We start from the raw sequence: 25,414 nt of genomic DNA on the forward strand, positions 1-25,414 counted from the left end.
GCACCTCGTACACGCGCGGCTCCGCTCCGTACACCTCGTACACACGCGGCTCCGCTCCGTACGCCTCGTACACACGCGGCTCCGCTCCGTACGCCTCGTACACACGCGGCTCTGCTCCGTACGCCTCGTACACGCGCGGCTCTGCTCCGTACGCCTCGTACACACGCGGCTCTGCTACATCCACACTGTAAACCCCTCCTGACCCCACACATAAACTTCAGCTCATCCAGCACCATGACAACCAGCACAGCAGAGTCCTGCATCCACTGAGGCCCTGATCATGTGACACCTGACTCCTCCCCTCCTGTGACCTCATCACAGCTCCTGTGCGCACAGAGCAGCCATATATGTGGTGGCGGCTCTGCAGGTGGAGGTATGTGGAGACCCCATTACTGGGCGCTGGGGGCATTAACCCCTTCAGCACGGAGACTCTTTTGGGGTCTTGTGTTGCCCCTTTATAAGAATCATAAGGTTTTTGTTCTGTTTCCTGTAATAGATACATACGACCCAACTATGGAGACAGGAAGGGAGGAAACGTATTGTTCTCATAGTACAGGGCCCCTTTACTGGCCCCACAGTGTAATGCCCCCATTATGCCCCTTATGCAGTATGTATGATGCCCCCACACAGTGTAATGCCCCCATTATGCCCCTTATGCAGGATGTATGATGCCCCCACACAGTGTAATGCCCCCATTATGCCCCTTATGCACGATGTATGATACCCCCACACAGTGTAATGCCCCCATTATGCCCCTTATGCAGGATGTATAATGCCCCCATTATGCCCCTTATGCAGTATGTATGATGCCCCCAGACAGTGTAATGCCCCCATTATGCCCCTTATGCAGGATGTATGATGCCCCCACACAGTGTAATGCCCCCATTATGCCCCTTATGCAGGATGTATGATGCCCCCACACAGTGTAATGCCCCCATTATGCCCCTTATGCAGGATGTATGATGCCCCCACACAGTGTAATGCCCCCATTATGCCCCTTATGCAGGATGTATGATCCCCCCCACACAGTGTAATGCCCCCATTATGCCCATTATGCAGGATGTATGATGCCCCCACACAGTGTAATGCCCCCATTATGCCCCTTATGCAGGATGTATGATCCCCCCACACAGTGTAATGCCCCCATTATGCTCCTTATGCAGGATGTATGATGCCCCCACACAGTGTAATGCCCCCATTATGCCCCTTATGCAGTATGTATGATGCCCCCACACAGTGTAATGCCCCCATTATGCAGGATGTATGATGCCCCCACACAGTGTATTGCCCCCATTATGCACCTTATGCAGGATGTATGATGCCCCCCACAGTGTAATGCCCCCATTATGACCCTTATGCAGGATGTATGATGCCCCCACACAGTGTAATGCCCCCATTATGCCCCTTATGCAGTATGTATGATGCCCCCACACAGTGTAATGCCCCCATTATGCCCCTTATGCACGATGTATGATGCCCCCACACAGTGTAATGCCCCCATTATGACCCTTATGCAGTATGTATGATGCCCCCACACAGTGTATTGCCCCCATTATGCCCCTTATGCAGGATGTATGATGCCCCCCACACACTAATGCCCCCATTGTGCCCCTTATACAGTATGTATGATGCCCCCACACAGTGTAATGCCCCCATTATGGCCTTTATGCAGGATGTATGATGCCCCCCACACACTGTAATGCCCCCATTATGCCCCTTATGTAGGATGTATGATGCCCCCCACACAGTGTAATGCCCCCATTATGCCCCTTATGCAGTATGTATGATGCCCCCACACAGTGTAATGCCCCCATTATGCCCCTTATGCAGGATGTATGATGCCCCCCACACAGTGTAATGCCCCCATTATGTCCCTTATGCAGTATGTATGATGGCCCCCACACAGTATAATGCCCCCACAGTACCACCTGAGGTCTTGCAGTTGGAATAATCCCTCTGGAGTTGGTTTCCCTTTGCCTGCTCCCCTCCATGAATACCCTCGAGCATGTATACAGGCATGTAGGGGAGCAGGCCTTACTAGATATCGAGGCTTTGTACAGTAATATACCGCATGAGGATGGTATCAGAGGAGTAAGACGTTTCTTGAAATTAAGGTCAATAGAGTGTAGCAGACATAATGACTTCATGAACGATCTTCTAAAATTCACTCTTACTCATAACTTCTTTCTTTTTGACAGGAAGTACTTACCCGAGCTCAGGGGTACAGCAATGGGGAGATTCTGTGCCCCCTAGTATGCTAACCTATTCCTGGGCTGGTGGGAGGAATCCACAATATTCAGGGATGATAATAAGTGATGGCATCCATATATTGGGGTATGGTACAAATATATTGACTACATTTTTATCACCTGGTCAGGGACGAGTGAACAATCTTTTGAATTTGTCGGGGAACTCAACATCAATAGAGTGAGCCTTAGATTTACATCTGAATTTATTGTAATAATAATTTTTATTTTTATAGCGACAACATATTCCACAGCACTTTACAATTTTAGGGGGGACTTATACAGACAATACAGACTTTACAGAATAAGCATAACTCAGATATTAAAAGGAGTGAGGGCCCTGCTCGCAAGCTTACAGTCTATAAGGAAATAGGTAAAATGTACATATATTGTATAATACTGCCTTAATATACTAAATAGGGTAAGTATATAACACTACATGAACTGGTCGCCAGCCAGTATGTGTACAGTACAGACAGAGGCTATTCAGTGCATGGATGGTATGAACATGATTTTGAAGAAAATTTTAATATGGGCCAAACTGGGACAGTTAGATAAGTGTGTTGAGGTGTTACGCCAGTCTAAAGAAATGGGTTTTTAGGGCACGCTTAAAACTGTGGGTATTGAGAATTAATCGAATTGTCCTGGGTAGTGCATTCCAAAGAATTGGTTCAGCATGTGAGAAATCTTGGAGACGGGAGTGGGAGGTTCGGATTACGGAGGATTTTAGTTTTAAGTCATTAGGAGAACGGAGGGCACGGGTAGGGTGGTAGACTGAGACGAGGGAGGAGATGTAGAGTGGTGCTGAATCGTGGATAGCTTTGTGGGTAAGAGCAATAAGTTTATATTGAACTCTTTACTGGATGGGCAATCAGTGCAATGACTGGCACAGGGAAGAGTCATCGTTGTGTCGGTTGGTGAGGAATATGACCCTGACAGCTGCGTTCAGGACTGATTGGAGATGGGAAAGTTTAGAATGAGGGAGACCGATAACTAAAGAGTTGCAATAGTCCAGACTAGAATGAATAAGAGCTACAGTAAGAGTTTTTACTGACTCAAAGGTAAGAAAAGTTCTGATTCTAGAGATGTTTTTGAGGTGTAGATGATACGAGCGAGGAGATGTGAGGAGTGAAGGAAAGATCTGAATCAAGTATGACCCCAAGACAGCGGGCATGTTGCTGGCGAGTAATGATGGAGTCACAAACAGAAATGGCAATATCGGGCATAGGTAGGTTAGTGGAGGGAGGAAATACGAGTAGTTCAGTTTTTGACAGCTTCAATTTTAGATAGAGGGAGGACATAGTGTTAGAGACAGCGGAAAGACAATCACTGGTATTTTGTAATAATGCAGAGGTGATGTCCGGAGAAGAGGTGTATAATTGGGTGTCATCAGCATAGAGATGATACTGAAAACCGAATCTGCTGATTGTTTGTCCAATAGGAGCGGTATATAATTAGAAAAGAAGGTCGTCTAGGACTGATCCTTGAGGAACCCCGACAATAATGGGAAGGGGAGAAGAAGAGGAGCCGGCAAAAGACACAGTGAAGGAGTGGTCAGAGAGGTAGATTCACAATGCTGCAGAGAGATCCAGGAGAATCAGCAGGGAGTAGTGACCATTAGATTTGGCTGTTAGTAGATCATTAGAGACTTTAGTGAGTGCAGTTTCAGTAGAATGTAAAGAGCGGAAACCAGATTGTAAAGGGTCAAAAAGGGAGTTATCTGAGAGATAGTGGATTAGACAGGAGTGGACCAGTTGTTCCAGGAGTTTAGAGATGAAGGGAAGATTGGAAACAGGTCTGTAGTTAGCAGCACAGTTCTGGTCAAGGAATGTTTTTTTAAGTAATGGATGTATGCTGGCGTGTTTAAAAGAGGAGGGAAAAATACCCGAAGAGAGGTAGAGGTTGAATATTTTAGTTAGGTGAGTGGTCACAGCTGGAGAAAGGGACTGAAAGAGATGTGAGGGAATAGGGTCACTGGTGCAGGTAGTAGGACGAATGGAAGCAAGGAGCCTTGTCACTTCTTCTTCCGTGACTGGTTCGAAGTCAGAAAATTAGCAAGTTGCTGTGTGGGAGGGAGGAGCATGCATAACATTTGGGGATTGGGAGAAAATTTCCTGTCGGATATGGTCAATTTTTTCTTTGAAATAATTGGCCAGATCATCAGTGCTGAGGTCGGTGGTCGGGGCCTGTGCTGTTTAATTAAGGAGAGAGTGAAAAGTGTCAAAAAGGTGTTTAGGATTATTGGACCGTGAGATGATGAGGTTGTTAGGCTATGTGCCCACGATGCAGAAATGAAGCAGAAAATTTCCAAACGGCATGAATTTATATAGTGTGACCGTAAAAATAAAAAAATAAAGCTATACTTACCCCCGATCCCCCGCCGCGTGTGCTGTCGCGCTCGTCCTGGCTTCTTCTGATTGCCGGCATCTCGCGAGACAGCCTGCGGTCACATGACCGCGACGTCATCTCAGGTCCTGGAAGGAGAAGCGCTGCACGGGCCGCCGGACAGGTGAATATAAACTTTATTTTTTATTTTATTCTTTTTTTCACAGGTACAATGGTACCCAGGTCTGGATGAGAGTCTTCTCTCCTCCAGAACTGGGTACCATCCGCACATTGAATCGCATATAATCCGCGTGTACAAATGTACAGACGCGCATTATATGCGTCTCAATGCAAGTCAATGGCGGCAATTCCGCTGCGCTTCCGCAAAATTAATGAACATGCTGCGGATTTATGAGCGCTGCAGAAATGCTGCGGAAAAATCCGCAGCATGTGCATTGACATTGCGGAATGCCATTGGGGACCATGGGGTGCGGATTACCATGCGTTTTTGATGCGTTTCCGCTGCGGAAACGCATGAAAAACGCATCGTGTGCACGCAGCCTTAAAGTAGGTTTGTTTGGAGAGGTGAAGGAGTTATAGGTTTTAAGCATAAATTTATAATGGAGGAAATCTTCGGCCAGATTAGATTTTCTCCACAGCCATTCAGCATACCTGGAGCACCGCTGGAGATAACATGTTTGCAGCATGTTCCAGGGTTGTCGCCGTCTGTGCCGAGTTGTTCTCTGTGCAGGTGGTGCGCCTTCATCCAGGGCGCATTGCAATGTTTCGTTATAATGCTTCAGTGCAGAGTCAGGGCATGAGAGGGAGGAGATTGGGGCCAATGATGATTGCAACGTTTTCAGAAATTTCTGGGTGTTAATGGCATGTATATTTCTATAAGTGTGGAAAGTGGGGGGTCTTGAGCAGGGTGACAGTTCTTGACAGAGAATGAAAGAAGGTTGTGATCAGAGAGCGAAAGAGGAGTTAGTAAAGTCATGTATTGAACAGAGCCGGGCAAAGATCAGGTCAAAGAGTATTTCCATCTTCATGTGTAGGAGAATTAGTAAGCTGTGAAAGGCCGAAGGAGGAAGTTAGCGATAAAAGATGAGCGGCAGATGGGGAGAGGGAATCGCCAATTGGGATGTTAAAGTCTCCCATGATTAGTGTGGGGATCTCATAGGATAGAAAGTTTGGAAGCCAAGTGGCAAAGTGATCGAGAAACTGACGGGAGGGGCCCGGAGGGCGATACACAACTGCCACTCACAGGGAGAAGGGCCGGTAGAGTCTGACTGTGTGGGTCTCAAAAGAAGGGAAGATAAGTGAGGGTACTGGGGATATAACCTGAAAAGTACATTTTATTTAAAGGAGCAGACCAACACCAATTATTACCAGTTGCCTTTGCTATATGTACTGATCAAGAAAGATTGGAATGGGACCCTAGGGACACTCATCTACCATAAACCTTCAAGCACTAATAAACTATTGAAGTGGGATAACCACCACCCCATCCCCATAAAAAGAGGAAAACCCAAGGGCCAATTTTTACGGTTGAGAAGGTACTGCTCAAATGTCACAGATTTTATTATACAGGCAATAGACCTGAACATCAGATTCAGGGAAAAAGGGTACTCTTGGTACATTTTGGATTCCGTATCATCGTTTGCAGAAAAATGGGAGAGACAGACACTCCTCCATACCTAACCAAGAGACCAAGAAGAAGATTGAACAACACGAGTAAGAAAAACTTACGACAATCAGAGTGACTGTATCTTTCATATCCTCAGAAAACACTGGGATATACTTGTGGCTGACCCGGCCCTGAGGGGTGCTGTGGGATCTACTCCCACAATAACTTTCAGAAAGGGTTGGTCAGTTAGAGACCATTTAGTGCATAGTTTCTATAAAAAACTTGCATCCAAGGGGACTTGGCTAGATAGAAGAATCTGTGGTTTCTTTAGATCTGGAGAATGTTGTACATGTAATTGGATGAGACAATGTAAATCTTTCTCAAGTTCCTCCATGGTTAAATTATTTTTCCAGTGGGATTATTCCAACTGTAAAACCTCAGGACTAGTAGATATGGCCACATGCACCCGCCCCCTAGAATATGTAGACTAGATCAAGAGGGTGTCTAGGATGATAGTAGGGGAGCATTTGGGCGATATACGCCATGGTCGGTAGATCCCATTAGTGAGATACAAGAACAGTGTATATTGTGGTGAAACCGGAGATATCTCCTTTTGTATCATTGTGGTGGTTAAACCCAATGTCAGAGGAGGTGATCACAATAGATGTATCCTCAAAAAAGAAAGTGAGCGGATTTTTAGACTGCATTCACTGGCCTCTAAGGGACTCAATGAGCAAATTTCCTATACCTGTTTGATGTGAATACAGTCCCATTCTGGATTATAATTTTGGATTGTAAACTCTACCCATTGCTACTCAGTTCCCTGTGAATGGGGTTTACATATTGTGTCTGAGCTTCTATATCAGAATTATTTCTTATCAATTATATTCCACTTATACTATTTCATAATTAACAAGTGTGGTGATCCTTGTGTATCTCTAATTGTGCAATAGAGGGGAAATTTGATCATTTCGGAATATACTGTGGGCCACCATCCCAGATTTGTTGTAGTGATAAAGTAGATCTACATTTCTATTGCATTATGGGATGTGCAATACTTGTTTTTAGTCTCCCATGGTGCTGATCTCAGACATAGGACTTTTCTATGTTGGTGGAATGCAATCCAAAACCATTATGCGCTCCGGCGTGGAACGCATGCTTCCGGACATGTGCATTCGCAGATAGGAGACCGTGATGCACTCCGGCATGGACCGCACATGTCCGGGCACGTTTGAGCTTTCTTCCGGCCTGTTGTTTTGAGCTGAATTGCGGGGAGTACTTGAGAATTTATTTTTGTTCCGTCTTTAGTTGATCCCACTGATGCATCAGATAAGTCCTCAGAGAATTATAATTAGAGGAACCCATGGACACATTAGGATTTGTGAAGCTGACCTCCGCTCTCCTCTATTTCCTTTGAATTTGTTGTGTGACCTGTATTTCAGAACAGTGGCTCTTGGTTTGTTTCATTTCCATGTGTAAATTGAATTTGACTCGTTGTCTTTGATATCTCTTTCAAACTTGGTTTTTTTGATGTCTGAGATCGATCCTCCAGACTTTGTAAATTCTTTTACATATTTTGTTTGAGTTTTGTATCCAAAAAGGCTTCTACACTGGGCGGAAAACTTTCACCGAGTTTTTTTCAAGAAACAAATATCAAACGCCATGTGACTTGGTTATCCTATAAGGGTTTTTTTAAATGTGGACATACACCCTGTAAAGCATGCAACTATGTTAATAAAACCGACACATTTGAAGAAAACCTAACGGGACAGCAATTTGCAATACACAATTTCATCCGTTGTAACACTATAGGGGTCATCTATATAATAGAGTGTATAGAGAGTTACCTGCAATATGTGGGATGGATGTCAGATCTGCTATAAACATGTATTAGAAGACATTTATCTGATGCAATCAATCCCACAGCATTAAACCTGTCTGTGGTTTCGAGATGCTTTTCACAAAAACAAAGGGGATATCAGATCCTTCAGATATTAGGAATAGAAAAGTCTTATAAACCATTAAGAGGTGGAGATATGAAAAGAAAAATCTTAAATAGAAAGTTATATTGGATATTTAAATTATACACTAGAGCCCCACAGGGAATGAACATCAGACAGGATTAATATTACAGTACAATTAATTATATTTGTTTTTGATTTCCTGTGATTTTATTGAATGTCTCATGCATGAGTTGTATTTGTGTATTATCTTTTTCTTCCATACAATACAGGGTTAAATTGTCTGAGAAGTGCTCAGTAATCAATGGACACCCAGGCGTTGGAAAGGGAAGGATATAAAAGTATCACAGAGACTCACATGTTACAAATCAGGAATAAGCATTGGTTTGGTCGGCACTTGGTGGTATGCCATCACAACAGTGTTTATGAATTCACAATAAATGTGAGGTTTTAACAATATAGACAATGCTGGAGAATCCATCTCTCCTCCTTTCTCTACTTGAACCTTGAAATTTCCCTGTGACGATACAGGGTAAAATCTGAATAAGCCAGGCGATTAGATTTGTTCAGTCAAGAGAAATACACTATCTTGTTGTGTTGACTTACAAATGTATTTGTATTTCTCTTGCTGATCAATAAGGTCATAGTATTTGTATAACCCTTGTAAGGTAGCGCTTTTCATCACGCTGGGGGACACTCGCTTCACGGGGTCAATTATAGCACACCAGCCACGTTTTCCGGTAACACGACATCCAGCAGTTTATTACACTTCATAACTGCACATAACATAGTCCATCTCAGTGGCTCACCGGCATGGTTATACACATAACATCCAGGAGACCTTTCCAATTGCAGACATGCCCGCTTGGCTCCAGTTACAGCCTTCAGCAAAGTAACTATCAATGTCCATATAACACACTGCTTCACCTTAGTCGTGTGTCAGCTGCTTTCTTCAGGCTAGTAGGTTCCCATACACAGGGACGAGGCTTCTTGCCTCACCAGGCCTCACTCCGTCCAAGGCTACTGGCATCCCCCACACCCAGAGATCCAGCCTTCGCCCTCCAGGACTACACAAGGCTTCACCAGGCCTGGCTCTCTCTTCAGGCCTCACCAGGCCACACTAGGCCTCACACTAGGCCACACACTCCCTGGACCATTACAGTAATGCTGCAAGCCACTGCATTACACCCTGAATGCTGAATTCTATTCATTTGGAAACATTCATGTTTACTATGCTAATGACAAATTGTACTAAGTTTCCTGAAAGTTAATTTACAACAGCCCCTGTGATACCAACTATGTAAATAGATTAGATCAAACAATGATAGGTGATCCCTGCACCTTTACCTCTTTTACCTGGGCCTGATGACCTGACACAGATGTAAATATAAACAGGGATGTCTGTAGTGCTGTAGACAGAATGAGACTTGGGACAGAGAATCAAGGAACATCAGAAGGACTTTGGAAGGAGAATGGGAGACATCCTTCAGGAAAGTAGATGGATTGCATGTCATCTAAAGAGACACAGATTTGTATTCTGCATGATTCTAGTCTAAGGGTATCGACCTTGACTGGAAAGATTCCATCGCTACTTTTGGGGAGTCCAGGAGAGGACGAAAAAGTCACTTGGCCCCATGTATATGTTTTGGGGTTGCTAGGAGGGACCCACCAGTCGCCTAGAACCCATGGAGGCATTTGGAGTTGCCAGGAGGGACCCACTGGTCACCTGGCCCCATGAAAAGTCTCGGAGAGGCCAGGATGGGACCATCGGGTCTCCTGGTCTTGTACCTCGATGGACTGTTGGCTTCTTAATCTTGTCGCTACCTTCTCTCTGTGGGGGGCCGCCAGAAGCAGGGGGCCACTGGTAGAGGTAGTCGGCCCTGGAAGACTTCCAAAGTCGCAGCTGTTCTGTCCCAGGTGGGTGGAGAAGGAAGTGTGAGACTGTGTAATGTTGTACAATTTTGGGTATTTGCTGGGACTGTTCTGTGTGTTTATTGTCCACTTTGTGGTTCAATAAAGTATTGCCACGCTGTTTTACCCTCACCCTGTGTTGTTTGAGTAGCATTACGCCCATGGAAGACCCCTGGTCTTCACAGTCCCTGACCAGGGCGGTTCCATGCGGTGATCTTCAGACAAGGTGGATTGAATAAACAGTGAGCTGACCTCCCTCTCCATTTTACCATTATATGCAAGTTTTCCCTATAGTGACGAATATTTATTTTTGCTAAAACTGTGATATTTTCACTTTAAAACTTTTTTTTAAACTTTTTTATAAACTTTATACAACTCTCATTAATGCGATCATATAACACAGAAGCCTCTGATTGGTCAGGTGATGCACTGTACTACTGTAGTGCCGTGTATTATCACTGCCTGTCAGTGTAATACTAACGGCCCCATACACATGAGATAAGTGTTGGCTGAACGGTCATTTGGCAGACGGCTATCTCTCCAGACTCCCCCATACATAAATATTCCAGCTTTCCTGTGATTTGTATGACTGACTGCATCTGTAGGGAGGCCCCCAAATACATTATATAGACTACCAAAATCAGTGCTTCCATGCAACTTTAGTCTAATGTTTATGGAGGCGTTAAAAGGTAACTTATGGAACGCTGCCTCTGGCCCGGCCTAATAGACTTTCGTACATTGCAGGCCCAGACACCATAATTAGGCATTTAAGTATTGTAGCGACTAGTCAGCCCCATACTATCGAGTACTTGGGGGAGAAGGGCATTCAGCCGAACTCTGTCACACCTTCTTAGATGCCATGTTTGCTTTTTGCAGGAGCAAGTGGTTAAACTGCCAGGGATTTTATTGCAGCCGCACCCATGCCATCCCTGCGGTGTACATCTATGTTCTGGTGCCCAAAAGAGTTCATATATAAACAAAAACAAATGTTTAACGTGTTAAAAAATGACAAAATGTGTCTTCTGCTTTTTGCATGTTTTTTCTTTTTACAAGAATTGTTGGTGACAATTTTCTTTTGAAACATTTTAATATCTGCTCTTTTTTTCTGGGGGTTTTCTTGTAATATAGGAAAGCCTAAGGCCAGAAATAAAACCCATAATACACTATACATGTAGACTTTAGTATCAAATCATTTCTGCCCTCGGTGTTTGTGCAAACAAAACAGCTTTTATAAAAGCCTCAAACTTCTGTGTGTGAATCAGACATGAGATCTAACTTGATGGAAGATTACAGTTCGGGGAAGACGGGAAACATTCATATAGACAGCCGGTGGTGATGTAGTCAGTGACGGACTGTGGCCAAATATGGTTTTAGATCCGTAGTGGAAGATGTTGCCTCATCATGAAGTAGTTATTTCTCACGTCACGTGTAATGAATATCTCCTGCAGTATTGCTAATACCGATTCCAGTGTCGGAAAATGAGATGAGAATTAGCTTTATGGAAGGTGAGTCTATGAGAAACTTATTCAGCTGCAGACTCCGAGGAAGAAATTGCTTGTTGTCTGTGGCCTAAAATATAAAGGTTTTATTACTAGATGTAAAGAAAAAACTAAATACTGTAAAATAATAAATCTCCTCCTATGTTTCCCCTTATTATCTCCAGTAATTTTATTATTACACAGGATTTTTATGATGTTCCATCAGCTTATCTTTTTCTCATTCAGATCTCTAAAATACCGGATCATCTCAGTGAAGATTGTCTATATAAGAAAATTTTCCTGATTTATCCAGGAAAATGATGAACAAGATGGTGGAGAGGATATTACACCTCACCCTAGAGATCCTCTTCCGGCTTACTGGAGAGGTGAGAGATTCTGATGACGTCACATTACATCATTCTAATCTATGGGAATAACAGATGGACAGAACTGGAGAGGTGAGGACTCTGGAAATGTCTGCAGTGAGATTTATTAATGTGTCTCTCCATAACCAGAGATTAATCATGGGGCCTCCATCTCACCCCCTGATACATGAGGACATCAATGACCAGAAGATCCTAGAACTCAACTACAAGATGATTGAGCTGCTGACTGGAGAGGTGACACTGCTGGGAATGCTGGGACATTATACAGTAATGCTATGAAGGGATTGGGGGATGACGGTATCATTGTATGTGTCAGGTTCCTATAAGATGTCAGGATGTCACCGTCTATTTCTCCATGGAGGAGTGGGAGTATTTAGAAGGACGCAAAGATCTGTACAGGGACTTTATGATGGAGGTTCCCCAGCCCCTCACATCACCAGGTAATAGACAGGACTAAATACACACGGCCTATAATTATCTGCATGTAAAGAATGAATTCAATCCCTGTATGTGTTTCCTCCAGATCTGTCCAGTAAGAGGACAACACCAGAGAGATGTCCCCGTCCTCTTCTTCCACAGGACTGTAAACAAGAAGATCCCAATGTTCCTCAGGATCATCAGGTAGATGGAGAGAAGGTGTCATGAGATCTCCCCTATGATGTGTAGACGGCTGTAAAGGTCATGTCTTCAGTTTTGTTTTATCCACCATTATTATGTTTTATATTTGTGTTATGAGAACGGTGGAGATGGCAGGATTAGAGCCGATCAAACTTGTGACTTCTCCGTCTGTCTTTGACTTTTATAATATTTGTTTCAGGGTGAAGATCTGACCCATATTAATGCTACAGAGACATATGTGAGGGGTGATGAGCGGTGTAAAGAGGAGATTCCTACATATGACTACCCAGGTGAGTAGTGATCACTAAATGCAGAGAAGTCACAGATTCTTCTCAGTCATCGGCTGTGGCTGCTTTATCGGTGGTGTAGTCCGGCCGTATCACAATCGTGTGATCACCATTTTGCCGCTAGACCACAACATTCTCCTCTGTCCGAAAATATTCAAATTACTTTGTGTAATTGGGAAAGCCCTTTTCTGTAGAACTTACAATCTGGAGGATCCACCTCCCCCTGGGATTAGGAGACACTGACCGTTACCTGCCCAGATCTATAAACTACAAAGCCAAATGACAGCGTACGTAGAATGTGCTCACAAGTTAGAAAATCACTTGAAGAAAAATATTATGATGGACCTGTAAGAGAAAGCGGAGGGTAATGATGCTGTTGGCTTCCTAGAACCCTGATATCTTATTGGATGAATCTACCTTCTCTCCCTTCTGTGCTGATGAATGTGCTCATATGGTCCCTACAAGACCAGGTCCAGTCTTTTTGGCCAAACTTCATTTTTATGATTGACAACATTAAATGTGCAGTGAGGCCAAGTGTGAATTTCTGTACAATAACAGCAGAGTTTCCCTTTATCCTGACTGTTCAATTTCTTTTAAAACCGACTAACTTCAAACAGGATTGCAATAAAGGAAGAATTTACAATTGTTTGGTGGATTTTATTTTATTAATCATAAACCACTATTTAGAGATGTCATGGATACATAAATTAGTATAAAACCAAGGGTTAAAAATAGACCATTTGGTAAGTCCTCCAGGGATCCAGAGCTGTTTGGGACCTGTAGTAGGATATATAAGGACTGTAGTTACTGGCCTGTATAGATTAGTTGCTTTTTTGTAAAGCTACTGTGCATGTATTTACCTTGGATTGCGAGAGGATCTTACTGGATAATGAAGAGGAGAATAGGAACGGGATAATGGATCTTCTTATTAAATAAGATGTTGGAATGAATGCTGTAATGAAAGAATTTTCAGTAAATAACAAGCTCCATCTATAAAACCGCTTTTTAAATGGCTTACATAGAAAGCACGAACCTAGATGTTCAATAAATACCCAGGGGTGTGCCAGGGTATCGATTCAGACCATAGGTTCTACCAGTTTTATAAACCAGAATCAAGCCTCTATAACCCCACAGAGGCGTATACTCGTCCCCCTGGGGCACACCCCTGGGTATTTATTGAACATCTAGGTTCATGCTTTCTATGTAAGCCATTTAAAAAGCGATTTTATAATCGAAGGCAAGATGAAGCTTGTTATTTAATGAAAATTATTTCATTACAGCATTCATTCCAACATCTTATTTAATAAGAAGATCCATTATCCCGTTCCTATTCTCCTCTTCATTATCCAGTAAGATCCTCTCGCAATCCAAGGTAAATACATGCACAGTAGCTTTACAAAAAAGCAACTAATCTATACAGGCCAGTAGCTACAGTCCTTATATATCCTACTACAGGTCCCAAACAGCTCTGGATCCCTGGAGGACTTACCAAATGGTCTATTTTTAACCCTTGGTTTTATACTAATTTATGTATCCATGACATCTCTAAATAGTGGTTTATGATTAATAAAATAATAAAATCCATCAAACAATTGTAAATTCTTCCATTACTACTCCCTACAATCCTCACTTATCCTCCTCAGTACATCAGCGCAGTGGTTTTATATAATTGATTCTATTCCCCTAGTGGTTTATGGTGACACAAACCATTTGCAGCAGACCTACTGAGTTCACTTACCAGCGCCCCAATTTTTAGATAGAATTGCAATAAATATTACACCTGTGCCATGATATATGTCTAAGCTGTGCGTGGCTGATGGCTGTAATATACATTTATTCACGCCTGCAGGAGATGTGTTGGCTCGAGCCCTGGTTTCATGGATTCACTCCATGTCATAAATTCCATTATGTTTTCAATCCTAAGGAATTCAGATTACTGCACAATCTCTCCTGAAATGGGGGCGCTAATACTTGCTCTACTCTTCTGGTCAGGACTCATAGTAGCTCCAATGGTCCACCATATATGAGTGCGACTCCGGTTTAGTGTTGGATTTCTCCCTTCATACATACGTTGTTGTTGGGGATGTTACATGTTTATATATTCTTTCTTTTTTTACACCTTCATTCTGTATGATGGTTTCATTGTGGTGGGATCGGCCGGCCTCACTTATGTGACTCTGTAACTCCCTGGTAGTCTTTCAAAAAGATCTCCATTGCCTCTTCCAAATGCCCGAGATCTAAATTTAAGACACCTCAGCTCTGCACTATTATAAAAGAGTTCACTTTAAATGTCTAATATTTCTTCTTGAAACTCATCTGACAGAAAATATTGTCTCTTACGATAGTTTAGATTGCCAAGAGCCACCGAGCCCCATACTCTAATTACCCCAGAGAGGTTTCTCCACTTGTTACCTGTTTTTCTCTGATGGAGACTGTTCAGTTTGATCGCTTCAGTAGATGTTTTATTGTCTATCATCACAGTTTTTGACTTCAGTAATCCTCTGATTTAACCCCTTCCTGCAGCCAGTTTTATGATTCTAATCAGACCCATTTTTCATATTTGACGTGTGTCACTTTATGTGGTGATAACTTTGGAATTCTTCACAAAAGATAATGGGAAACAAATGGACCTTACAAATTATTTTCCAACTTATTTTGAATCCGACAATACCCTATATACGGTTGTACACTACTGTCTGGGCACATAGCAGGTTAAGAAGGGAAGGAGCGCCATTTATCTATTAGGAATGCAGATCTTGCTGAAATAGTTCCCAGACACAATGTATTGGGGGAGCTGGTCTTGGTCACCTGGAAGCTTAAAAGATGGCTACCACAAACAGGCTTGTCACTATCTACCCTGTTTACAGATTTCACAAATTACTTTGCTCATCACCCCTCTACATGGATCTGGACCTACACAGAGACCCCAAGGTTTGGGCTACGGTGTTACCGGCTATTCAGTGGAGTGAGATGGGAAGAAGAATAGTCATGTAGCTTAGTCAGAAAATAGCAGAGAAAATACAAAATCAGAAGACACAAGAGTAGTCCGTAAATGGGCCGAGGTCACAACAGGAAACAAATACACAAGCCGGGAGCTGAGCACAGAGGACTGACCCAGAGGAGAACAAGGCTGTATCTGGCAGCTTCCGGCAATATGCTTCCAGCTTTAGTAGGGTGCGGTGCTTTCCAATTGGCTGAAGCAGGGAGCAGATTACTCCAGCTGGACAGCACACACACCCATACTGTCAGACTCGATGGTATTACAGGTACCAGCAACCCTAATCTTAGTGGCTGGACAGAAGCTGTACCTTTAACTCCTTATTTGGGAGGCAGAATGAACAAACAGTTGAACACCACGCTCCACTGCTTCATCCTATAAGGTTTTCTATTAGATAGTCATTGTCCTGGTGAATAAGTGATTTTTTTTATATAACTTGCCTTTTTTACAGACAATTTAAGTAGAAATGTTCAAAAATATAAAATTCAAGGATTTTTTATTAAAAAATAATTGGTTTTATTCTTGGCAGATGACTGTACCCGGAGATCAGAGGGACAGCTGACATCCTCAATTTTCAAATCAGATGACCTTGAGATCACACAGGATACAATTCAAGTGAATGCCATTACTCCAGATATACCATCATCCCTTCACAGCAAAGATCTGTCATCTGATCCTTTGACACAGGTCCTGTCTTCTGATTTATTACCGACTCCTAAGGAAAATCAAAGTCACAAAATAAGCATTAAAAAACAAACTGCTCCTAATGCAAAGAAGCCATTTTCACATTCAGAATATAGAAATAGTTTTCCTCTTAAAAAGTCTTTTCTTAAACATCAAAAAATTCACACAGCGAAGAATAGATTTTCTTGCTCCAAGTGTGGGAGATGTTTTAATCAGAAAAAATGTCTTGTTAGGCACCAGAGAACTCACACAGGAGAGAAGCCATTTTCCTGTTCAGAATGTGGGAAATGCTTTACAGAGAAATCATATCTTATCACACATCAGAGAACTCACACAGGAGAGAAGCCATTTTCATGTTCAGAATGTGGGAAATGTTTTACAGTGAAATCAAATCTTAACAAACATCACAAAACTCACACAGGGGAGAAGCCTTTTTCATGTTCAGAATGTGGGAAATGTTTTACAGACAAATCTACCCTTATCAAACATCAGAGAACTCACACAGGGGAGAAGCCTTTTTCATGTTCAGAATGTGGGAAATGTTTTACAGACAAATCTACCCTTATCAAACATCTGAGAACTCACACAGGGGAGAAGCCTTTTCCATGTTCAGAATATGGAAAATGTTTTAACTAGAAATCTGATTTTGATAAGCACCAGAGAATTCACACAGGGAAGAAGCCTTTTTCATGTTCAAAATCTAGGAAATGTTTTAACCAGAAAGCGCATTTTGATAACCACTGGAGAACCCACACTGGAGAGAATGCCGCAACTACACCCAACTAGTCTCTGTACAGACAAGAAAGGCCCTAACTGCACAACTAAAAACGCCACCACAGACCTAACTCCCTAATTAGTCGTTGAGGAGTTTGTCATACCTCCTGAGGAACCAGAGGGGAGGCTGCAACAAGGGGAAAGGAAAGTATGAAGTAAAATACGAAAAACCTGAATGAGAAACAAAAACACATTCATATAGGGCAAAGAAGGCAAGCTAAGGAGAACGACAAATAAAAGGAACAAGTATAATCTCCCAGAAACCTAACATTGTTAGAATTAAAAGGTACTGGGAGGGAAAGCAAACTGACCGGGAGGATAGTTTCACCTTTGTGGTGAAACTTACAAAATTCATCCTCACCAACTGTAAATGTAAAACCCGTCCATTTATAATGACCACGGACAAGATAATGATTCCCAACTCACATCAGGACCACAAGATCCCAGGTACTTTCAGCTGCATAACGTCTAATGTAATGTACGTAATTATATGTACCAAATGTCCAACTGGGGGTCTGTATGTAGGGCAGATGGGGCAAAAACTTAAAAGAAAGATGAATTCTTATCGCCACACAAAAAAAGAAAAGATGAATAGATCTACTTGTGTCCACACATATTTACGGCCACAACTGCTTCTCCCTTTCCCATACTGATAGTTCTGCTTCACATCACTTGTCTTATCTATTGCATTATTCCTGTGCCCTGTTGTGTATAAATATGTGACTCTTCAGATTTTGTGTTATACTATGTCTGATGAAAGACCTGAGTAGTCTCGAAAGTTTACTGACTAATGGCTAACTGAAAAGATGGTGATGGTATCCTCCACTGAGGACTCTCAAATTTTAATATTTTTATCCATACAGCAATTTTAAGATCTCTCCACAGGTGTTCAATGGGATTTAGATCCAGACTCATTGCAGGTCAGAACTCTCCAGCACTTTGTTTCCATCCATTTTCTGGGTGTTTGAGGTCATTGTCATGCTGGAAGACCCATGATCTAGGACACAAACCCATCTTTCCGACACTAGGCACTACATTGTGACCCAGATTTCACGATGCCTTGCACATAGTCAGAGGCAGCAAAACAACCCCAAAACACCTTTGAACCTCCACCATATTTGACTGTATGGGTTGTAAATTTATTGATTATGCTGCGCACCTTCTACAAAGGAACATGCGGATCTCTAAAGATGGACTTATAACCTTGAAATTATTGATATTTTTGAACAATTTTGGTTCTCAAGTCCTCAGACAGTTCTCTTCTCCTTTTTCTGTTTTCTCCATGCTTAGTGTGGCGCACATGCATGCACACAATGAAAAGATTGAATCAACTTCTCCCTTTTTTATCTGGTTTTAGTTGTGATTTTCATATTGACCACACCTGTTACTTGCCACGGTTGCGTTTGAACAAGCTTCACATGCTTGAAACAAAGTTGTTTACCCACAATTTTGGCAAAGTGCCAACAATTTTGTCCGGCCTATTTTGTGTGAAATTATGTTCAATTTGCTTTTTTTTCTCTGTTTTCTTGTGTTGTTCCAATACACACAAAGGAAATAAACGTGTATAACAAAACTTGTAATTTCAATAATTTTCTGGGAGAATTACTTCATTTTCTGAAACAATTTCAAGGGATCCAACACTTTGACCATTACTTGTTTTTGTTGCTTTTTTAATATGTTGCAGCGTATCATCCTCTACGTGTTCAGCTATATTAGGAGGCTTGTAGCAAAGTCCAATTAACAGCTTTGCATTATTACCATTTCCATGTACATTACCCATACAGATTGTACATCAGGGATGCAAAACTCAAAACATGCAGAGGGCCAAAATGAAAAACTTTGACAAATTCGTGGGCCAACCAGTATACAGTATAATGGGCCCCACATACTCCTCCATACATAAGAAACAAGAGGAAAAAACTTCAAGTCAGAGTCCCATATAATAGTGAAAAAATTACAAAATTTTATTAATTATAATTTATACAGGAAAAAAATATGAATCACAGAAACAGTTAATAGTAAAACAATGGAGGAGCACTAATGAGGAGCATGAGACAAATTAACATGATTCTTTTCTGATGTAAATACATAATTGGGCTGCCAAAAAAATAAGAGTATATTGTTAAAATGCAGTGAAGCATTCCATAAAAGTGCAGGTGCTTATGAGGTAGGTCAGAAGTAGTTGCTATATAAGAGGTTAGTCATACTGCTGTCTATATATAGGTACTAATCTAGATGGCTCAAACCGGGGATAGCAGATCTTTATAAGTGGTATCAGTGCCCTGACCTCTTAGGCTACAGGGTAAAAGTACACTGCTCAAAAAAATAAAGGGAACACTCAACACATCCTAGATCTGAATGAATGAAATATTCTCATTGAATACTTTGTTCTGTACAAAGTTGAATGTACTGACAACAAAATCACACAAAAATCATCAATGGAAATCAAATTTATTAACCAATGGAGGCCTGGATTTGGAGTCACCCCCAAAATTAAAGTGGAAAAACATACTACAGGCTGATCCAACTTTGATGTAATGTCCTTAAAACAAGTCAAAATGAGGCTCAGTATTGTGTGTGGCCTCCACATGCCTGTATGACCTCCCTACAACGCCTGGGCATGCTCCTGATGAGGTTGCGGATGGTCTCCTGTGGGATCTCCTCCCAGACCTGGACTAAAGCATCCGCCAACTCCTGGAAAGTCTGTGGTACAACGTGACCTTGGTGGATGGAGTGAGACATGATGTCCCAGATGTGCTCAATCGGATTCAGGTCTGGGGAATGGACAGGCCAGTCCATAGCTTCAATGTCTTCATCTTGCAGGAACTGCTGACACACTCCAGCCACATGAGGTCTGGCATTGTCCTGCACTCAGAGGAACCCAGGGCCAACCGCACCAGCATATGGTCTCACAAGGGGTCTGAAGATCTCATCTCGGTACCTAATGGCAGTCAGGCTACCTCTGGCGAGTACATGGAGGGCTGTGCGGCCCTCCAAAGAAATGCCACCCCACACCATTACTGACCCAATGCCAAACCGGTCATGCTGAAGGATGTTGCAGGCAGCAGATCGCTCTCCACGGCATTTCCAGACTCTGTCACTGTCACGCTGTCTCTGCGTACAGGAGGTCAGGGGCCTAAGCTGACCCTAAGCTGGGGCCCTGACTAATCCCTCTACCTGGAGGTACTGTTAAAGGTACAGAGGTCCAGGCCACCAGCGTAACCCCTACCTCCTGAGGATCCCTGCACCTCAGTAATCTAGTCCTGAGAAGGACCCCGATCACAACAATAGGGGACAGGAAATAATATGCCAACACTGAGTACTTAGACGAACGAGACAGTACAAGGGTCAAACCAAAAACCACCTTGCATACAAAAACTACTCACAACAACAGAGGGAACACCAACGGGAAAGGAGATAAATGATAAAGCGAGGAAGGGAAAAACTACACCAAATACACTTAGCTCAGAACTCCAAAACACCACGATCCGCTCTGTTTGTCTGTATGAAATGCTTTCACCGACAGTTCCCTAACAGACCGGCAGGCATTTGAAGGAGTCCCACTACAGCAGCATTGATTGCAGCTGGGCGAGGCTGGACCTCGTCTAGCACAGAGAGAGAGAGTTAACTCCCTCACTGCCGAAAAACACAAAGCACCAAAAACTCAGCTTCGAGAAGTCAGGCTGTGTAATCGTGACGATCTTCGTGGCGACACACCCGTGACAGTACCCCCCCTTCTACGAGGGGCCTCCGGACCCTCAGGGCCAGGTTTATCCGGGTGAGTCGTGTGGAAGGCCCGAACTAATCGGTCTGCGTTAATATCCGGCGCAGGAACCCACATCCTCTCCTCAGGACCATACCCCTTCCAATGAACCAGGTACTGAAGGGACCGGCGATTAAAGCGTGAATCGATGACCCTCGATACCTGGAACTCCAAGTTACCATTGACCACCACTGGAGGGGGAGGTAAAGGTGACGGTACCACCGGCGCCACATACCTCTTAAGCAACGATCTGTGGAACACGTTGTGAATTTTAAACGTAGGGGGGAGGTCAAGACGGAATGCCACCGGATTAATTATAGAACTGATCCTGTACGGCCCGATGAACCTGGGACCCAGTTTCCAGGAGGGAACCTTAAGTTTTATATTCCTGGTAGACAACCATACCCGATCGTTCACACTTAGGTCCGGACCAGACACTCTCCTCCTATCAGCCATACGTTTGTATCGGTTCCCCATAGTATTCAGATTCTTCAGCACCCCTCTCCATACTGAAGCGAGTGATGAGGAAAATCGTTCCTCCTCAGGAACCCCCGAAGAGCCCCCCCTACTGAAAGTACAAAACTGGGGGTGAAAACCATATGCCCCAAAAAATGGGGACTTACCAGTGGACTCGCTCCGCCTATTATTAAGAGCAAACTCTGCCAGAGGTGAGAAAGAAGCCCAGTCCTCCTGGTTCTCTGACACAAAACACCGGAGATATGTCTCCAAGCTCTGGTTCATACGTTCCGTCTGACCATTGGTCTGAGGATGAAAAGCCGATGAGAACGATGAATGCATCCCCCGCCGTGTACAAAATGCCTTCCAGAATTTGGACACAAACTGAGACCCCCGATCTGACACCACCTCGGAGGGTACCCCGTGAAGCCTCACAATCTCCCCAATGAACACCTGCGCAAGAGTTTTAGCATTAGGAAGAGCAGGAAGAGCAATAAAATGTGCCATCTTGCTGAACCTGTCCACTACAACGAGTATGACCGTTTTACCCGAAGACGGCGGGAGGTCCGTAATAAAGTCCATAGACAGATGAGTCCAAGGACGCTCCGGGATCTTCAAAGGTAAGAGGGCCCCAGACGGACGGGTATGTGGGGTCTTAGAGCGCGCACAAACCCCACAGGACGCAACAAAAGTTACCACCTCCTTATGTAAGTTAGGCCACCAAAACCGACGCGAGAGGAGATCCACCGTTGCTTTACTCCCTGGGTGTCCTGCAAAAACTGAGTTATGGTGTGCCTCGATCACCTTTTGTCGCAACTGATCTGGAACAAACAGTCTCCCTGGAGGTCCAACAGGGGCGTCCCCCTGAGCCTCCAATACCTCCTCCTCAAGCTCAGAGCATACTGCCGAAACCACCACCCCCTCCTGAAGGATAGGAACCGGGTCGTCCGTATTCCCGGCCCCAGGGAAACTACGAGATAAGGCATCCGCCTTTACATTTTTTGACCCAGGACGATATGTAACGACAAAATTAAACCTGGTAAAAAACAATGACCACCTAGCTTGTCTGGGATTCAGACGTTTTGCGGACTCCAGATATAGCAGGTTCTTGTGATCGGTGATGACGGTGACCGGATGGACTGCCCCCTCTAAAAAATGGCGCCACTCCTCAAAAGCTAACTTAATGGCCAAGAGTTCCCTATTGCCGACATCGTAATTCCTCTCAGCGGACGACAATTTTTTAGAGAAAAAAGGCGCACGGATGCCACTTACCAGGGGACGAACCTTGTGACAATACTGCTCCCACCCCTACCTCGGAAGCGTCTACCTCTACAATGAATGGCTGTGACGCATCAGGTTGAATGAGTATGGGTGCCGAGGCAAAACATTTTTTCAAGGAGGAGAATGCTTGACAAGCCTTGTCAGACCACCTAGAAAAATCCGTCCCCTTTTTAGTCATGTCTGTGAGAGGCTTAACCATGGACGAGAAATTACGAATGAACTTCCGGTAATAATTAGCAAACCCCAGGAAACGTTGTAGTGCCTTAAGATTCTCTGGCCGATCCCACTCAAGAACTGCCCGCACTTTCCCAGGGTCCATACGAAAACCGGACGCTGAAACCAGGAAGCCTAAAAACTGGAGTTCCTGTACGGCGAACACACACTTTTCCCATTTGGCATACAGTTTATTATCCCGCAAGATCTGTAACACCTGCCTAACGTGCTCCTGATGAGACACCAGATCCGGCGAGTAAATTAAGATATCCAGATATATGACAACAAACTGTCCCACCAGGCGGCGAAAAATGTCATTAACAAAGTGTTGGAACACCGACGGGGCATTAGTCAGACCGAATGGCATGACAAGGTTTTCATAATGCCCCTCCGGAGTGTTAAACGCCGTCTTCCACTCATCCCCCTCCTTCATCCTAATCAGATTGTACGCCCCCCTGAGATCCAACTTAGAGAACCATTTGGCGCCCACGATCTGATTAAAGAGATCGGGAATAAGTGGGAGCGGATACGGATCTCGGACCGTAATCCGATTAAGTTCACGGAAATCCAGGCTAGGGCGTAGGCCTCCATCTTTCTTCTTAACAAAGAAGAACCCCGCGGCCACCGGTGAAGATGAAGGTCTAATATGCCCCTTAGCCAGACTTTCTGAAATATAATCCTTCATGGCCTGCCTCTCAGGACCAGAAAGGTTATACAACCTAGCTTTAGGTAACTTGGCCTCAGGGAGCAGTTTTACAGAACAGTCATACTCGCGATGAGGAGGTAGTTCCTGACACCCTTTCTCCGAGAATACATCCTCAAAGTCTGCCAGAAATGGAGGCAAGACCCTAGGAGTAACCGCACCGATGACCGTATTCATGCAGTTTTTATTACAGAATTTACTCCATTGGCTTATCTCTCTGGATTGCCAATTAATAACCGGGTTATGCTTAGTTAACCAAGGAAGGCCCAACACTATAGGAGTGGGAAGACCCTCCAACACGTAGCAAGACAACAGTTCTTTATGTATCGCCCCCTCTTGAAGTTTTACGTTATGCACAGCTTGCAAAAAACTTCCCTGACCGAGAGGCCTGGCATCGATCGAGAATATCGGGATGGGTTTAGCCAACTCACTCAATCGCATGCCTTGAACCCGGGCAAACCGAGTGTCCACCAGATTAGCCCCGGCCCCACTATCCAGAAGAACAGATATCCTCTCAGTTCTCGTACCCACCACCACCTCCGCCGGAACGAGAAACTGAGACGAACCTAGGGACGAAATGCCTACTCCCAGATTGCCGTCCACCACACAACCTGGGATCAACAGTTTTCCGACGACTCTTCACTCTGCAAGGGACGGGATGGACACCCCCCAATAAAATGTCCCTTTCTCCCGCAGAAGAAACACCTTCCTGTCTTATGGCGCACCACCGGTCCCCTCCCCCGAAATGATGTACCTCCTAATTGCATAGGCTCCTCTGGACTGACCAGGGGAACCTCCATATGAGGGGACCTTGTAGGAGGTGGAGTCATCACAGGGGGCGGAGTTACCCCGCACCTCTCCCGAAGCCGTCTGTCAATGCGAATAGCAAGGGCCATAGTGGCTTCCAGTGACGCGGGAGAGTCATACTGTGCCAACACATCCTTTAATTTGTCGGATAAACCTTGACAAAACTGGCTCCTAAGAGCCGGGTCATTCCACTGGGTGTCCGTGGCCCACCTACGGAACTCCGAACAGAATTCCTCCGCCGGACGATCTCCCTTCTGGATCCTACGTAACTTAGATTCAGCAAGGGAGATCCGATCCGGGTCATCATATACGAGACCCAGAGCTGCAAAAAACCTATCCACTGACTGGAGAGCTGGGGAGCCCGGGGGAAGAGAGAACGCCCAAGATTGTGGGTCCCCTTGTAGGAGCGAGATGACAATTCCCACCCTTTGTTCTTCACTCCCCGATGACCGAGGCCGCAGCCGAAAGTACAACTTGCATGCCTCCCGGAAAACAAAAAACTTGTCCCGCCCCCCAGTGAACCTGTCAGGGAGAGCTACTTTAGGTTCTGGTCCGGCTTGCTCCTGGGGATACAAAACCTTGGACCTAATGTCCGCCAGCTCCATGGACAAACTCTGCAACTGCCGAGCTAGACTGGCTACTGGATCCATGGTAGCTGGAGAGAATCTTAGTTGGTCGGTGAAAATGTCACGCTGTCTCTGCGTACAGGAGGTCAGGGGCCTAAGCTGACCCTAAGCTGAGGCCCTGACTAATCCCTCTATCTGGAGGTACTGTTAAAGGTACAGAGGTCCAGGCCGCCAGCGTAACCCCTACCTCCTGAGGATCCCTGCACCTCAGTAATCTAGTCCTGAGAAGGACCCCGATCACAACAATAGGGGACAGGAAATAATATGCCA

At 44.2% G+C, this 25,414-nt stretch overlaps 1 protein-coding gene across 2 annotated transcripts; it reads left to right on the plus strand.

Annotated features, from left to right (window-relative positions):
• Positions 1 to 289: 289 nt before the first annotated feature.
• On the plus strand, positions 290 to 18,868 carry LOC141212748 (uncharacterized). 2 transcript variants are annotated; one of them, XM_073665059.1, is made up of 8 exons: positions 355 to 373; positions 2,199 to 2,334; positions 11,795 to 11,934; positions 12,064 to 12,168; positions 12,251 to 12,374; positions 12,458 to 12,555; positions 12,752 to 12,842; positions 16,367 to 18,868. In XM_073665059.1, exons 3-8 carry the CDS (start codon positions 11,866 to 11,868, stop codon positions 17,155 to 17,157), a joined length of 1,278 nt encoding a protein of 425 aa, XP_073521160.1. In that variant the 5' UTR covers positions 355 to 373; positions 2,199 to 2,334; positions 11,795 to 11,865; the 3' UTR covers positions 17,158 to 18,868. The 2 variants fall into 2 exon arrangements, with proteins under 2 accessions (XP_073521161.1, XP_073521160.1); XM_073665060.1 differs by lacking the exon at positions 2,199 to 2,334 and having other exon boundaries at positions 290 to 373.
• Positions 18,869 to 25,414: the final 6,546 nt, after the last annotated feature.

This window comes from Phyllobates terribilis, unplaced genomic scaffold, assembly GCF_046119375.1.
Source record: "Phyllobates terribilis strain yellow unplaced genomic scaffold, ASM4611937v1 Scaffold_183__1_contigs__length_3771566, whole genome shotgun sequence".
Lineage (NCBI taxonomy): Eukaryota > Metazoa > Chordata > Amphibia > Anura > Dendrobatidae > Phyllobates > Phyllobates terribilis.

Bases quoted from the DNA above. Each gene is read 5' to 3' on its own strand.
- LOC141212748 (XM_073665060.1), top strand. From the start codon at position 11,866: ATGATGAACAAGATGGTGGAGAGGATATTACACCTCACCCTAGAGATC. The intron at 11,935-12,063 runs GTGAGAGATTCT...CTCCATAACCAG, and splicing joins TCTTCCGGCTTACTGGAGAG to AGATTAATCATGGGGCCTCC. The intron at 12,375-12,457 runs GTAATAGACAGG...TGTTTCCTCCAG, and splicing joins CCAGCCCCTCACATCACCAG to ATCTGTCCAGTAAGAGGACA.